This window comes from Agelaius tricolor, unplaced genomic scaffold, assembly GCF_023055355.1.
Source record: "Agelaius tricolor isolate 1412-34295 unplaced genomic scaffold, bAgeTri1.0.p SCAF_1, whole genome shotgun sequence".
Taxonomy (NCBI): Eukaryota; Metazoa; Chordata; class Aves; order Passeriformes; family Icteridae; genus Agelaius; species Agelaius tricolor.
Window position 1 is genome coordinate 91269626 of NW_027269261.1, and position 17569 is coordinate 91287194.

Consider the following 17569-nt stretch of genomic DNA (forward strand, 5'->3'; position numbering starts at 1 on the left):
AAAGAAAAGTGATTAAGAAGGTAAAAAATTGAAATGAGTCTCTTTCCCTTAGGTTTTTGAGAAGATGTTAATATAATTTTCTAATCGTGATTTTTTTCCCACAGCTCATTCATAGTTACATCTTCTACTCACAGCAGCAGTATCAAAAATTTATATTTAAGCACTGATTCATAGAAGCATAGAAATTAGCTGAGTAGGAAGGAGTAATTTAATCATATAACATCATCTATAGGTGATTACCTGCATGGGATTAATGAAGAAGTAAAGATCCCCTGACAGTATAAGAGAGGAAGGGAGCAATGTTTGCAAATGTACATAGAGTAAAATAGAGAATGCTGAAGAATAATTTTACAGCTGATGAACCTGGAATTTATCCAAAGTCAGATAATTAAAAAAAAAAAAAAATTGGCTCCAAGTGAAAAACAGTAATTAGAAAGGGTTACTGTATATTGCATAGGACTCTTATGAAATACTACTTGAACAATAAAAGATATCCCAAGATTTACTGTGTCTACTTAAGCAATAAAGCAATTTGAGATAATTCTTCATAGAAATCATTTAGGTGTGTAAAGGATTAACATAAACCAGCTTGTCTCTTATTGATATTTGCAATGGTTAAACAATGCCCAGGCACAAGGACTATCTCTGAACTTAAGCTGGAAGCATGTATTTCCCCTCAACACTCTAATGCTCTTTTTGATAACTGGAATTCAAAACATCGGAGTGGAAATAGAGTCCTTAGAAAAGATTCCTTTATTCTTTTAATATCTTGTCTTGGATAAACCCAATTTTTTAAAGTTTTTTTTTGTTTTTTTGGGTTTTTTCTTTTGTTTTGGTGGGGTTTTTTGTTTTTTTGGTTTTTTTTTTTTTTGTTCCTTCCTCACACATGCAAAAGAAAAAGAAATAAGAAGTGATAACTGTGGAAAACTGGACAGCTCAGGTGCAGTGAAGTCTGAAGAGTGACTGCCTTTTATAAAGTTGGTGAGGCAGGGGCTTTGTTTTAAACCTTTTGGGAAGTCCAATCCCATCATTTTTCTCCATACGGGGAGATCAACAAAATTAGCTTATGTTGTGAACAACTTGGTACATCATTGTGGTGAGGAACCACAACTTTAAAGTGCTGTGTGTGAGCCAAATCAAAGTGGCTCAGGACATATGCAACTCTTAATGTGTTTTTGCTGTGCCTGTGTATGTTGTGCACTTCAGAGATAGCTCACCTTAGAAGAGGATATGATCTGTATGGGAAAGGTGGAGAAAAAAAGGCAATACACACACACACAAATTCCTCCACTGCCCATGGTGACTGCTTTTCTTTCAGGAGTTTTACCATATCAGAAATGGTTTTGAGAAGGAAGCTGCAAGGAACAGGAGAGATGTGGAAAGATCATGAAGGTAGTGAGGACAAAGCTTGCAGAGAAGAGAGTTGTGGTTGGCACAGGCAGAAGAGCAGGAGCTGAGTGAAACCTGAGCAACCTGTGCAGGGACAGGTCCCTAAAAACAAAGATACTGGTCCATAAAAGAACAATATGAGGGTCAATTTTAATGTGGAAGAAAGGGAACAAAAGGATAGGTTACAGAAGAAAGGCAGCAAGATAAAAAAATAGGTAAAATAACATTTGAAGAGTCTGTGTTTTGGGGAGGACAACTTGTTGATTGCTGCAGTCTTCAGGGATGTATGAACTCACTCCAAAGCACTGGCTGCTTACAGAGAGTAAAAATCTTCTGGATATGGTCTGGATACATGTAAGACAGTAAAATCTTGCAGACTTGAACAGCCACAATAATGGGAATTCTGATAACTGCAGGGAGAGGGGGGGAGAACAGGGGCTTGCTCTAGTAGGACCACAATAAATTTAGGGATTAGACAGAGTCAGAAACCCGAGGGCAGGACAGGGAGGAAGTGAGGGTTGTAAAGCAAGACACCTTTGCAAGGGCACCATTTGAGAAAATAAGGCTTTGAGGTTGCAGGATGGTTTAGAGAGGTTGATGAAAATGGAGGTAGTCTGTAGGTCTTGAATACATCACTAAGAGCTTGTTGGGAAGATCTTCTATTGCACAACATGGAGTGGGTGGGCCTGATCCAGGATAGGTGTGAATGGGGAGTTGCCATGGACAGGTCAAGAAATGTCTCCAAACACATTGTAAAAGCAGCAAAAACTCAACAGAAAAAAAAAAATAAAGATGTTGTCAAACAGTGGTGTCAGACTAGCAAAAGTTTCCATTTTCATGAGGAGACTGGTAATTTCTGATCAAGTTGAGTTAAGTAGCCAATCCTTTATATTGTTCCTGACTTTGATTCTGATCATGGGGAAAACATACATCTTCATCAATCTAGTGGCATTTGTTGGAAAACATTCTCTGTGTTTAGCTAATGACTTAATTAGAAAATCAGTAGTCAGCTGGCAGTGAATGGTGAGTCTTTATTTAACAGGAAAGCACGGAAATTAGCCATCCATCTGTTTTTTCCTGTTAATTACCTCTAAATATTAAAATTGAATACAGCTTTCAACCTGATTGGTAGTTGAGTGGTAATAGCAGTGTTCACATACTAAAGGGAATCCTTTAGTAGAAATAAAGATGATGCAGCTCCTGTATATTACAGCTTTTATCCCTGTTTCTGAAGCACTGCTACCTGCCTATGACAGCTGCTGTGGAGGTCACAGCCAGCATTTCCAGCCCTTCAGACACACTTAGGGCTTTAAACAAGTTAGTCTTGGCAACAGAGTTGACTGAGCTGTTGTTTCTCCAGGAGAAAACTGACTGCACACAGCACATCAGAGCAGTGCTGAGCTGTGAGGCTGGTCCCACTTTGAGGTTTGCTGTTTGTAGGGGGTTTGGACTAGCTGGCCTCCAGAGGTCCCATCTGAGCTAAATTATTCTGCGTGCCCTTAGGAGCAGCAGTCAGAGCTGGAAGCATCTCTCATTTTTTTGGTTTTCCACTCTGAAACACCTTTCACCAGCACTGTCACTCCCACCTCTCCCCTTCTCCTGTCAAAGACCCCTGTGCAGCCCACCCACCCCACAGCTAAGCCAGAGACAGCCCCAAAGAACCTGGCTGGGTGCAGCTTCTGCCTCAGCTGAGTTCCTTGGGGTGGCTCAGACAGTCTGCTGGGGCAGTCTTGCACTTTTACTCTTCCCTTTCTGGTCATCGCAGCAGCTAGGCACCCTTGTGCACCCAAAGGACACCAAAATTTACTCTCTTCTAGCCATAACTGCTTGTGTGTCCTGTTTTCTCTGCCACAGTCAACTCATTTCAGAAATTGTGCCGAATCCTTGTTCTTTAATAATAAATTCTGTTGTTCTTTCTGAAAGAAAAAAAAATGCTGCAGCACTTCTTACAAATACCACATTTTTATTTTTATTTCCAGTTCTTTTTTTTTGTTTTGTTTTGTTTTTGGGGTTTTTTTCTTTTTTCTTAATAGCATATCAACTCTGGGGAGCTGCTTTGGAAGCTTTGTTGATAGGCAGGGTCAGGACACACTTCCCTGATTCCAATCAACAATTTCCACTTCCAACAAGCTGCAAAAAAGAAAAACCATAATGGATGTCTGTGCTTCCTCACTAAAAGAAATTTTTAGTGGCTGAGATAATTTTTCTCTCTTTTTAGGTATTAATGTTTGCTAGCAGGGAATCCAAAGGTATCTGCTGGAGGCAACTGCAACAGTAGCTTCAGAAGGTCAGTTGGAGTTGGACCTCTCAAACTCAGGCAGGGAGTCCTGTAAGAAGAATCCCACTGCATGTGGGTAAGCAGCAGGTCATGCTTTTGTCACCTTCAGACTTGGTTTACACTCAGCTTGTGGCACTGCATCTTTCCAGCCAAATGCTTTCTCTCACCAATAAGGATGTCATTTCCCAGTTCCATTTGCAGTTTATTACCCACATATTACTTACACTTCCTTGACTCTTGATAAGAAAAATGATTGTCATCTTGTAAATTTCCAAAACATTTTTCAGAGATGGCTTCCAGTGCTGTTACAACACTTTTGCTACCTCTAGTATTTGTTTTGATGGATTTGGAGCCGCCATACTATAGTTTTCACAGTTATTGGATGTCAGCTTGACATATGTGGTGTCACCTTTGTTGTGTATTGGTGTAATTCAAAAAGAATTTGTCCAGAAAAATAGACAGGGAAGAAAAGGGTGCAAGGTGGTAAATAAATATTTAAATCGTGCTTAGGAGTTTCAAATGGACAATACCAAATTCTCAGCTTTGATTTTTCCTCTTCCCAGACTGATTTCCACAATATTTGAATCAGAAAGTTTTAACTTCCATAAGCAGAAAAGATTGGATACAAAGGACTTTTTGTCTCTCAGGACAGGGGAAGTAGGTCTGTGAAGGACTCCCAGAGCAAGAAATCCTACCAGAGCACCTGACCATAGGTTAAGTGGGCAAGATTGCCATTGGAAATTGTGAGATGAGAACAAGGCATATGTGCAGACTGCCATTTAAAATAAATTATTTTAGTGAATTATTTTATTTTTTTCCTGATATTCAGAAATAATTAGGTTTAACTGATGTTTTTGAATTTCTGTATATAGCTGGCCTGCTGAGAAGATATCCAGTTGTCTGAGTTGGTGGGGGTAAGATCCATAGATCCTTGGGGTTGTGCACCACAACATTCAGGTGAAGTGTGGCACAAGTGAAAAGTACCACCCCAGAACTGAGTAAGGCACAAGGCCTGAAGAAATAGGGTTAATGGTATTGGAAGTGTGACTGCTCAGATGTGCAGTTAGTTTCACAAGTATGACACTCGCTAGCTGCATCCTCTCAATTGCCAAACAATCTCACAGCTGTCTGCCCAATACCTTGAATATAAATCTGGAATATTACACAAAGAGAGCCACTTATTAAAATTCCTTTGGGTTATGAAATGGGATCATTTCTAGATGCAATGAACTGAACTTTGCTTTCTGTTTTGGGAGTGTATTCCTGAAGAAAGGAATAGTTTATTCTGCCTCAACCCAAGGTGGAAATGGTGGTAATTTTCCTCCTGGAATTTTCCTGTAGTAAAGAGGTGCTGTTTAGTTGTCATGATCATGAAGTGTTTATTAATTTTTGAATATGTATTTATGGGGTTTAGTTCATACAGTACATAATTTAGATTCTTAATAGTTTGATTCTTAAATGGAAAAAGTATAAAAGTGAATATTGTTGTTTGCTTCTTGAATCATTGATTACACAAAATGTCTTAGAGACATCAGTACCTAATACTACTAATATTTTTTTTGTTGTTTCATTTCTAAAAAATCTTTTCCTTTGTAGAATAAATTTATTTCAAACCCTTTACTATGAATATCACTAGAGATTAAAAAATGGCATAATGAATTACAGGCTGAAGAACAGTCAAGCAAATAGGCAAACACAAAAATCCCCTTTATCAAGGGAAACAGTGGCAGAGTCAAATAGTTTTGCTCATTTTTAAGGCCAGGAGTCATGCCAGCATCATCATCTCTCAGTACTTTTAAGTATGTTCTCGACACCTGATGAGCTTTCTAAAGGCCAGCTTGAAATCCTCGTTAAAGCTCGTGTACAGCAAAGGGTTGATGAGCGAGTTGACATACCCAAGCCAGGTTAAGAAGTCTGCTACTTCTGGAGAGACAGTGCAAATGTGGAGGCCCACAAGCAATTCCTTGATGAAAAAGGGCAACCAGGACAAAATGAAAGCACCTAAAATCAGCCCCAAGATGCGAGCAGCCTTTCGTTCTCGTGTAGTGGAGATCTGCTGCCGGTCGCCAGCTGGGTCCAAGTCATTCTCAAAAGGAGGAATCCTCACGGATGCGTTGATTTTATCAAACTCTGTGGTTGGGTCAGATGTGGAGAAGTCTGAGACACAGAATGTCTGTGTGAGCTTGCAGCTGGCAAATGAGTTCTGGCTGTCAGTGCTCCTGTTGCTGAGGTGGCGGCTTGAACCCCGCTTTTGGTAAAGGCTCTTTGCAGCATGGTAAATTCTGTAGTACAGGATCAGGATCAAAGTCAAGGGGATGTAAAATGCCCCAAATGTGGAATAAATAGTGTAGATGACATGGTCATGCTGAATGCGACACTCGCTGGGAATACTGATGCTGTGGTGGTTTCTCCAAAACAGGGGGGGCATTGATATGAAAACGGAGATGGTCCACACGGTGACTATCATCAGCCCAGCCCTTTTTGCCGTTCTCTTCCTGGCGTACTCGATGGCGTCTGTGATGGCCCAGTACCTGTCCAGCGCGATGACGCACAGATGAAGGATGGAACACGTGCAACAGGTCATGTCGACGCTGAGCCAGATCTCACAGATGAAGTATCCCAGAGTCCATTTATCCATCATTATGTAAGTGATGCTCAAGGGCATGACGAGAACAGCAACAAGGAGATCTGTCACAGCCAGTGAACATATGAGATAATTTGCCGGCTGGTGGAGCTTCTTGGTTGTGGAGATTGCTGCAATTACAGCAGAATTCAGCAGCATAGTCAAGGTTGTGATTGTGGCCAAGGTCAGGGTAACGAGCATCTTTTCAGTTACTGTCTTTGGCTTTGCAGCCTCACTGGCTTCAGTGGTGCAATTTGTGAAATTCATTTTCCCCTCCAGGATGCAAGAAGTTGGTAATGAAGAGTTCCAGGCTCAGAAGTTATCCATTTGAAAGAGATACTCTATGTGCAATTTTAAAAAACTTTTTTATAATCCCATATTCAACGGAGCAGCAAAAAAGCTCCCAGGGTTCTTCCTGGAAAGAAGAAATTAATTGTTCATTGTTTTCCTAGAAGAAAAAAACCACATATGTGAGTCAATCTAGGATAATCCCACCTTTTGGTAAAAAAGTTTTGCATTTCTAATATTATAATCTCAAATAAAATGTTGGTCTGTTTTCCCTTCTCTTCTCTTGCCTTTACTCTCCCCTTTTCTCTGCATTCATCGTTCATTTTTTTTCTTCTCTAAAGGGCAATTTGGGCCAGATTTCCTGCTGATGTGAAATGGTTATTCCTTCTTCATTTTGGAGATTTTACTTAAAGTAGGAGGCAGGACTAAGGGACCTCCACAGGTTCCTTTTCACAAACATGTCTATGATCTTTGTGATACAGATACCAGGAGCTAGCCCTTTTCCAGCTTGTTAAAATACACTCCAGCAGATGAAGAGCTGAGGGAATTTGCCTCTTCATTTTAATTGCTATATGAGCAGAATCAATTACTTTTATATATCACCTTTGGAAAAGAAGCAGCAGAGCAGCCTACCTGAGTAAAGGCATGCCAACATTTCATACCTTTCTGTTCTGCTTTTTCATATCCATGTCTGTATTAAGATATTAGAAACAGTACTTAAAAATTATTCGAGTTGCTTTTATCATGCACGTTTTCAACAATGTTTAAAGCATTATGGAAAATGCTTGGTTTTACACAGCACATCAGTGTTGCTAGGAGCTCATATAGTTTTGTCTAATTATTCCTGACATTTCACATATCCCACTGTGAGTGTCTTTAGAGGAGACAGACAAAAAGCTTCTGCCATTGCTTTGAGATTTCCATCTAATTGTGCTCCCTGTCAGGGAGTCCAGCGTGATGCAAGGAACAACAATTAACAAAAAGTTTAATTTTATTTCAGAAGTTCTCATGTCTTTTCAATACATCCCAAATGTTAACTGAATCCAGAGTTAACAGTCCATGAAATGCAGCTTGGGATGACCTCTGGGACCTTGCTTACTCACTTGTAATTTATCTTGGCATAAAGGATGTGGAAAACTGAAAGTCAGAATCCTTATCCACTGAAATAAACAGAAAGATTCCTTCCCCTGGCTTCATTTATTGTAGTAAGGAGGCTTCTAGGTTAGTTGTACAAGCTCTCTTTACAAGCAGGGGAAAAAGATAGTGGCTGCTGAAAATACACTTGTCCCCTCTCAATACAACCCTTAAGGAAGATGCTATGAATCATATCCTGGAAATGCTGATCTTTCTCTATTTTCACGACAAGTGGCACCTCCACAGTTGCATTTAGAATACATGCCTGGTTTTTAGATGGCTAAATCTGAGAGGTGAAACCTATTCTCACTGATACCAGTGGGAGCTGGATTAGGCTCTGAGTTTGCACATGCAAGCTAATGAGGAATTAAGAAATTGAATGAGGAATTATGCATTTAAAGCTAGTTGACTGCTTAGCTTTGTGTACATATGCTCTTCTTCAGAAACTGGAGTGCCGTTTCAGAATGAGCTGAATGAGGAAAAATTAAAAATAGAAACTTTAGATAAAAACTTCCATTTGTGGATAGGCTCTAGAAAAGCAGATCCGGACTGCTGTAGTCTCTGGGTTAGCAAAATGTGAGCTTTAATTCTGCTCAAGGAACAGCAGAACAGCCTTCCTCCCGAAGCATACGCCATTCTTAAGAAACTACTTTAAAAAGCTTTAAACTACGAATAGCCTTGGAGGAAATATTAGGCCTGCTTATTGAAAATTGACTAGAGAAGTCAGATGGAAATCCATCCATCAGTATTCATGTGGCTACCACACATGGAAATGTCAATTTGGTTGTTTAGGCCTAAAGCCAAAATATCAGCTCAAACCTTCTTCATAAATTGTTCATGGGAGTCTTTTCTGTCGAGCCAGATTCTCATTTCCTTAGTTTGCACCCTCATTATGTCTGATGCTTTAATCAGAGGATGAAACAAAGAGGCTTTCTCTCCCTCTCTGCACACCTGGAGCACAGACCAAACCCAATTGTAATTCATATCCTTTCCTCAGCACTATCATTTGGTGAGAGTACCCCAGCTCACAAGTACACTCAAAGATACTGGGAAGACACCATGGAATTAACATCTCCACAACCACTTGTTGATCTGTTGCACACACACAGGGGATCTTGTGATGCTTCTTGATGTAAGCAGAGCTTCTCTCTGCTTGTCCTTCACTCCTCTGGAGCCCTGAAGTTTCATGGCCCTGGGACATCCTACCCTGTGTGGTCCCCACCATTTTCTCTGCCTACATACAGGTTTAACCCAGTAAGACCTGAATTGCTGTGGTTCTCCCCAAGATGGCCTACACTGATGTATCCCAAGGAAAATCCTTTCAGAGCTCTACCTGTTCCCTGTACCTCAAGGATACGCTGAAAAATATTTTTTTTTTGCTTTCCTTAATTAACTTGTATTTAAACAAAATTAATCAGATCCAAACATCAGGTTTCCTTTAAGACAAAGGATACCACTGATAACACAGGGGAGTTTGGCTTTACAAGTCTGCTACTGCTCAGGAGGGCCAACTTTTTTTGCCTGGAAAGCACTGCAATAATTGAAGACAGGGAGAAATATAAAACAAAGCATCATCCCTGCCTGCAGGTACCTCAGACCCCACAAGCTCATGGTAATCTAAACCCATCAGAGAGTTAATTCCGTTTTAATTCCCATGTTCCTCATGGGAAATGAGCCCTTAGAAATTCAGACAACATAAATACCACATAAGAGCACTAAGCCAGTATTATTAGGGAAGTATATTTAAATGCTGAAAAGTAATTTCACTTTTTGAGAGCTGAAGGCTTCTTCTACAGCTGAAATTTTTGCCTCTTATCCTCCCTTACCCACATGATGAGGATACACACTGGCATTATAACTAGTTAGTTATGATTAGTTGACTGTAGCCCTGCCTGTTCACCTCCCAGCTCACGTCCTGTGCCAGAGCAGCCTGAGGTGCCTGGTGCTGTTATGTTGTGTCTGTATAAGTTGGACTGTTCTGTTCCCCCTATCATGTAATGGTTCTGCCCTGGTTCTCCCTTCCCTCCTTTGTGCTGCCAGTTATCCCAACTCCTCCCCAGCTGCCTTGGAGATCAATGTACCCTTTCTCAAATCCCTCCCCATGCCCTGTCTGTCACTCGGCGCTCCCACCCTTCTCTCTAGAACTCTCTAGAAACTTCCAGCTAGAGCGTCGAGTGATTGGCTCAGGGGCCGGGGCCCCACCCTCAAGTTATCCCCATTGGGGTTTTCCCTAAGTCAATCTTTTGTATCCCACTCCCCTCTGAAACCCTATTCGTCAAAGAACTGACTCTGCCTCTGTGTCCCTCCCTCCTTATAAGCTGTTGCAACTTCCCCCTCTCTGTCTTTGGCTGTCGGTTTCCCTGGGACTCCGTAAACCTGGATTCACCACAGCTGCAGAGCGCTCTCTTATTTCTGCTGACTGTAGCCGTAAGCCAAGCCGTGTCCTACCACAAGCTGCGCTGCTGTCATAGCACAGAGTGTTTGCCTTAGGTGCTGTCCTGAACCACGGAGATCAGGATAGTGCCCCCGTACTGCTAGCGGTGCTGGATAGCTGGCTGGGGCATCTGAGAAGGACAGTCTTTCTCCAGCTGGACTGCTTCATGCTGAGCCATCTCAGCACTGCCTCCTGAGGCCCATGTCCACTCTTCTGCAGTGCCTCCTCCCCAGCCACTCTCCCATTGTCCTTGCTTGTCCAACTGTCTTCCCTCTACTTTTGAATTAGAAGACACAGATAGAGAGTACTTTGGCCCAGGAAAGAAATGATGTTTTAAACTGGGAAGTGATTTACAAAGAGATGCCAGTGATTGACCTTGCTAGGAGGGCAGGATTTAAATGCTACTTACCATCAATCTTTTAAAAAAGCAGGTGTGTTTGTGGCCATAGCATGAGTGTTAACAAGGAGAATTTTACTATGTCTGAGCAATAATAGCTGGTTTCCAGCATCTCCATCACTTGCATACAATTGCTATATATAGTATTGCTATCACTATAGTAATTGATTGTGGTTTTCTAAGTGACATCTTGGAAGGGACATTAATAACAGTTATCTAAAGTGCTCTCACTAAGAGCACTGTGTTTATGTTTTGCAGCTGTATCACTTTAGGCTGTCAGTCATTTCCTACAGAGAGGATTTTACACACACAGACTAATTTCCCGCATTTGATGCAAGAAACTCATCTGGCTTCCTCCAAATGGGAATCAATCATGTTTCATGTAGCTGATTATTGGTAATGGCTTTGAGTACTGTTTAGGAGGAAGAAAGGGGAAAGAGTTTGATTAATTGTTCCTTAAAAGGAACTGGATAACTTGAGGCTCTGAGATGGCAATGTCCATGTCTCCTCATGCCAAAAAAAAATCTCCCTCTTCTCAGCAGAGGAGCACAGTGTAGCAGAGTACTCTGAATTTCTGCCTGCCTGACTCCCACTCCTTGGCCACTGAACTTTCCACCATTTCATAACAAATGGAATAATATCACTTGGAGCAAACAAGTGGAACTGGCATTGCACACGTGTATGTACAAGGCAGGTTGGTTCCTTTACATCCATGGTTTTACATTTCCTCTAAGCAATTATTGTACTGTATGACTGCTACATCTTTCTGCCCTTGACATCAATAATCAGTTTGACTCTGTTAAACTCTGAATTGGTCTGAGTGCTTTTCACTTTTAATATTTCCATGATTGGAGCTATGAAGGGCAAGAATCTGTGCCATGATTTTTGAGACAGTTTATGGAAAATAAGACTTAGCGCATTTATGATAATGCTAATATTTCAAGCTATGAGAAGATGCTAAACTTTCAGTGCTCTTTCTCTTCCTTCAAAGAGGTTTTCTTTTCCAACTTTATTTACAAAGCCCTGCAATTCAGGCCTTTCACTTGCAACTTTCTAGCGTTGCTTTTGTAGAGTCAACAAATCTTGGGCTTCATGGCACCTTGGTAATCAAATGATACAGCTGGGTTTAACTGAAAATTATAGGTTTTCAAATACTAAGTATTGTACCCTGGCATGCTGGTGTTGCTTTGGGTTTCTAAGGATGTCAGTGCTGCAGAGGTCACATTATGGATTTATATAGGCACTGATGCTGTTTGTAACATGTTGTATGTGGAAAAGTAGCATGCAAAAGCTGAGAAAATGGAGATGGTCAGAATCACACCAACCTCTGGCAAAATTGTCAGCAAAGCAAAATCTTGTTTTCACCAGGCAGCTCATAATCACAGCCACAGTATGAGATGTTTTGATGCCAGTTGTTGGCAAAATGAAAGCAAACTATTGGTGCATTGGGGTTGCCTTACAGAAGTATAAACTGGGGTAGGACAACAAAGGAAATGGCTGTTTTTGTGTGAAACCCCAAATATTACAAGAACATGTCTGAGGAATTTGTAGCTGCATTATGGGGCCATAGATTTAGGGATGCAGCCTTTTCCTACACAGACTGAATGAGGCCAGGAATGAAATTACTATGAAATTTGTATGAGTTGACCTATAGAATTGACCTTCAAATTAAGATTCACCCTGTGCACACCACTGAAACAGGCAGCATGATGGAAAGACAGGTTGGAAGGACAGCAGCAAGCAAGGTGTGTGGAGGCAGAGCTGTGAGTTTGCATCCGTGGGCATCCTACTAATGTTCATACATGCAGTGACCCTGTCATAAACAGCCAAAGCACAGCATGTTGTAATCAAGGATATAGTGGCCTGCAGCCTGTCTTTGTGTAATGTAGATTTCTAGGGATACAGGGATATCTGTGCTTCAGTCAGTCCTGGCCAGAGAGGATGGGCTGAGTGGGCAGCACTGGGCAGAGCAGAGAACATGCTGGACGTGGCAGGTGTCAGCACACACACCTGACACTAGCCACAGATGATGCCCCAAGGGATGGCTGGGTTTTGCAGGTGGAGTTACATGAGAAGTGGTTGAAATTCACAGAAGAGTGGAGGGGAGCACTGGGGGCTTTTTGGGAGCACAGCCTTGCAAAACCCACAGCACCTCAGTCACCCCAAATAGTTATCACATATAAAGCTGAGCACGCCTATATCAATTCTATCAGAAATTTCAGTGGTTGCTGCAAAACTGGGACTGATGGGTAGGAGGTAATTTGGCCAGAGTTGTTCTTTTGAGAGCAGGCTGAGATGGAGAAAGGGAGTGTCAAGTCTGGTGAAAAGTGGAAGAAGAGATAACAAGGGAAAACGTGAGTATGCCTTACTCATCCACAGCCAAAATCAGGGCAATAACCCAACTTGTTGCTCAGACCAGAGCACATGAGTCAAATCTGACACCATTGTTGGGAAGCAGGGAGGTCTGGGTTATTCCCAGCCAGCACAGGACCCAGGTGACAGAGGGATGCAGTACTCTGGTGCTGCTGTGTTGATGCCTGCACCAGGCCTGATGGTTTTGGAAGCTACCCATCACTTCCTCATGGCAAAGAGGTGAGTCTGTGTCCTCTTGTCCTCTTGCAAGAGCAAAACCAAACATTCATGCAGGCCAGCTGTGTGTGTGTGCAGGAGCCCTTGTGGCACTGCTTATTTTCCACTGAAAACTAAATTCTGTCTAGGAGGTTGCTAAAATGTCAAGCTGCAAAGCAGTGCTTGGGCACTGTTATTTGTGTCTTGTCGCTGTATATTGTGATGTTGCTCTCTGTCTCTTTTGCTGAAGAGCCCAGGTTAAATGCCAGGGTGACCACGATGCTTCAACTCCCTCAGGATGGGAAAGGGGATCTCCACTTGCATATCAGAAAGATTTTACCCACTGAACCTTGCCAGCCTGGAGGATTTCCTTCCCAAATTAGAAGCCTGGGGGAAAACTGACGGGAGAGAGGAGGTGCTGCCTCCAAAAACCCTTGGTGCATTTTTGCAGGTTTTTTAAGAAATAACTCCACCAGCATTACACTATAGAGGTGAGCATTTGTGGTGAAGATCTTGGCACATGCAAATGAGAAACAATAATTAGTGATGATCTTCAAACCATGCTCCCTCCCACAAGCAGTGGTATAATTATCATTCACAGATGATTACTCATTTTTATCTACTTTCAATATGAAAGTTAGTAAATCTGAGGCAGTGAAAGCTGGCAAGATGCTGCTGAGCTGCGACCTGATGCAAACTAGGACTCAATACAGACTGAATCCTGGTTCTCATCAGACATAAATAAAATTCTGTGGGGTAGTGAAACACACAGATTTCTCATTAAAAAAAAACAACAACTAGAGTAGCATTCTACTATAGTTGCAATATTTTGTAATAAATAACACTCTAAATTTATTATTATTTGCTTTCAGGGGACTATCAAATAAAAAAATAACTTCAAAACTCATCATCACATCCCTTTAGACCCTTAGCATTGTACTTGTAAAAAGTCTCTTTTGTTTTACACTACACAAAATATCCATGTAAACTTCAGCTCATTCCTGGTTGTTCATTTCACCATACCCTTTTCATGCCCAGCCTTATATCTTGAGATGTTTAACTTATGGACACCAGAGGTTCTAATTTCCCATACCATAGAGCCAAGAGATGTGGGTAGCTGGATCTTGCAAAATCTTTTGAGGTAGAATTTATAGTTGTATAACCCTACACTGTCAAAACATGTAAGCGCTGCCTTTTCCACCACATTGTGGCAGAAAGAACTTCTCCCTATATTGTACCTATTCTTCCTCCAGAGATTATATATGGAGATAGAAACCTTCTTTCATTATAAATCTGTGTCTGAAAGAACAGAAAATGAAAAGATGATGTGATTTGCCTTCATTTGTTTTGCAGACAGCTTTTGTAGAAGTGCTGAAATGAGCTAGCTTGGGTACAGAAACATGTTACACTAGCATGGAGAGCTGAATGGGTTAATTCACCCAGCCAAGAACTGTAAATCCTCAGTCATGGAGTTCCTGATTCCCACAGCTAGACAGCCTTGTTACAGAAGTTAACCTGATTAAAGTTAGCTGACATGCTCTCCCCTGGTACATGCATGACATCTATATTAACAGAGGCAGCAAGCTTGTTTGGTTGCCCCAGAGCAGCATTTAGCCACTCCAGAGCTGTGCTTCTCACCTGATCTTTTCTCAGTGCAAAGGTGCTCTTGATCCCTGGTGATATCCCAGTTTAGTAAATAGCCAGGCCCGGAAGACACATAACCTACACACTTAACCTCTCATCTGGAAAGAAAAATACAATCTGTACCTGTTACTGACCCTTGCAACCTCCATGCTTAGCAGTCACTCTCACAGAGACATTATTCTCTGATTAATTTTTTGTTTTAGAAAACTTGTGGTTAAGACTGTGTTTCTTGAACTTTGTATTTCTGAGTTTTTCACTACTAAAGACTTTTCCTCTGTATTTTAGGTCCTACTTCAGTTTGTACATGCATCTTTACAACATGCTATGTCCCCAGAATTCCCTCTCTTCTAAGTAAATTTTTAAAGCTTTTAAAGTTTTTTTAGCCTATGCTGTTTTATGAAGTTGACCATGTCACCGATCCCTGCTATGGATCTATTCATGCTTCAGGAAAACATGAAAACCTCAAAGACCTGGTGACAGACCCAAATCACTGGCTATGGAACAGGTGGTTATGGCAAGGGAAGACATTTGTCCAGGGTTTTGTGCTGCTGCCAGTACCCACTGCTGCTTTTGGCCTGGCTGTTTTGCTCTGTTCTTCCCTTTTGTTCCACTGAATGGTTCAGCAAGGTGCACACAGGCACAAAAGAAAAGAGCATCGACGCTGGGTATTGGCGGGTCCTGGGGCCCTTCACAATCCTTCCTCCTACTGTACTGCTCAACCTTCCATTCAGACTATTTCTTCATTGACTGTATGACTAAAACCTGCAATCAGATAAAATACAGGTGGGAGGACAGCTTGGATAATGAGTTATGCTATCAGACATTGGCAGCTAAACTTCGTGCGAGATCGCTCCCTGTAATTGGTAAGGGGAGAGGGCAGACAAGTGTGTGCCATCACCAGCACTTACAGCCCTCCTCAGGAAAACAACACTTGGGATGGTGCTTCACTGATGAGTGGCCCAGGGACAGATATTCATGAAGCTGGTTAGTAAGGTTTAATGGTAAAGTAAGGGCACACAGCATCTGAAAGGTCCTGAGCAGGTGAGTCCATCCCACAAACCTGCAATTCTTCCTGCAGCTACGACTCAGTCTGCCAGGCAGCAACTAAGATGAAGATCCATCCACAACAGCTCCCAGAAACGTTTTGCCAAAGCAAAATAAACAGCAGCGACATTCACCTTAAAAAACTCCAAACAAAACCACAGTAATTCCAAAGGCAGAGACCACGCTGTCACAGCCCTGGAAGCCTGGTGTTGAAGTGATCCCCTGTTTCTTAGCTGCAAATAGCAGAGATAGCATCTTGGTGTTTGAAGGAGATACAGAATCACAGAAAAGGTGCTGGAGGACTCAGAAAGAGAGGGGTTCACTCTATTTCTTCTGAAAAAAGTCTTACTTTAAAAACTGGAACCAGGGACAAAATAATTCAGTGTCCTCTTGGTCACTAACAGTGCAATCTCTCTCAGTAAAAAAATCTTTGTTTCTCCTTTTGAATAGGCTAATGAAAAGAAAATCCATTATTCAAACTCATTTTAAATAATGTTTACTCTTAAAAAAAATTCTTGGCTTCCCCTGGTTGCATTTATGTGGAGAATGGAAGAACTGTCCAGAGACCTCCAGACCTCCAAGTACCTCCAGGTCCATAGACCCCTATGTAACTTTTAAAATAATATGAGTTATTTTGAAATTTAGTATCCTTTGAACTAATTATGTTCTATTTGTTTGTAACTAGAAACAAAACTGCCTCGTAGTGACTCTCCTCCCATGGTCTTTTGGAACAGAAATCATGCAGAGCTTGTGAAATTGTTGTAAACCATGACTATTTTGCTGGAGTAAAATCCCATGCGGGAAAACTATTTTTATAAAAGAATCCTTCATTAGAAAGAAGTCTGTTTCATTTGCAAACTATTAAAGCACCTCACTGGAACATCTTAAAAATTGAAGAGGAGAATAAGAGGACTATGTCCAATATAACTTGAAAGAGTTGCTGTGGGAACAGTTGGGTTTTCTTACATGCTGATAATCCTTATTTTTACTTCCTTGGTTGAAGATCCCAACACAGTTTGCAAGCCTAATACTTCACATGTTGTACACAGGCCTGGCAGGAGGCACGGTCCACTGCCTCATTTGCTAGCACCTCCAGGGAGGCAAATGCAGTTTGTGACTAGGAGACCATGTAAAGACAATGGGATTGACTTTTTTTGCAGCTCCTGCTGGCTGAATGCTGAGTCAGTTCTAGAAATTCAGCAGCACGGTAAGCTGCCCATGAAGTGGGTTTATCATCTCTAGGCATGTGCCTGAAATCCTATTTAATCTTCATTGTTTTATGGTTTGAAGCAAACCTAAATATGATTCTAAGAGTGCAACTTTGTAGGGAAGACTCATTCTCTATGGTGAACAGTTACTACCTAGCCACCTTACCTGTGCCACCTGTGGCTGCTTTAAAGACCTCTGTTGTAATGATTTGGGCTCCCAGTCTTCTCTTTCCTAACTGAAGAGCCTGAGCACTCATTCCTTACACTGATGAGCTGTGCTGCTGTTCCTCATACAGAGGATAAAGCCTCTGCACATACTTTATGCAGGTGCTACATAATTAAAGATGCTTAGGTCACATAGGTCACTGAAACCCTGGTCCATAAAATCCCCAACTCTCATATAAAGATAGTTAAATAATAGCTTCCTGGTGCATAAATCCCTTCTGACTATCGGTATGAAGCTCCTAAATTAATTAGCTGCTTTAGGGTTTCTTCTGAGGAGTGTTCTCAGGCCTGGAGCCCTGCCATGTAGCACAGCATGAGTGGCAGGGTCAGGAAACTA

General features: G+C 41.6%; 1 protein-coding gene across 2 annotated transcripts in view; it reads right to left on the reverse strand.

The window, feature by feature from the left end:
- Positions 1–1520: 1520 nt before the first annotated feature.
- Positions 1521–17569, reverse strand: part of HTR1E (5-hydroxytryptamine receptor 1E) — a 38870-nt gene continuing 22821 nt past the window's right edge. For both annotated transcript variants that reach the window (XM_071443462.1, XM_071443471.1), the window contains exon 2: positions 1521–6738. In XM_071443462.1, the coding sequence (XP_071299563.1) occupies positions 5463–6557 (1095 nt within the window). In that variant the 5' untranslated portion in view covers positions 6558–6738 and the 3' untranslated portion in view covers positions 1521–5462. The remainder of the gene's footprint in view (positions 6739–17569) is intronic.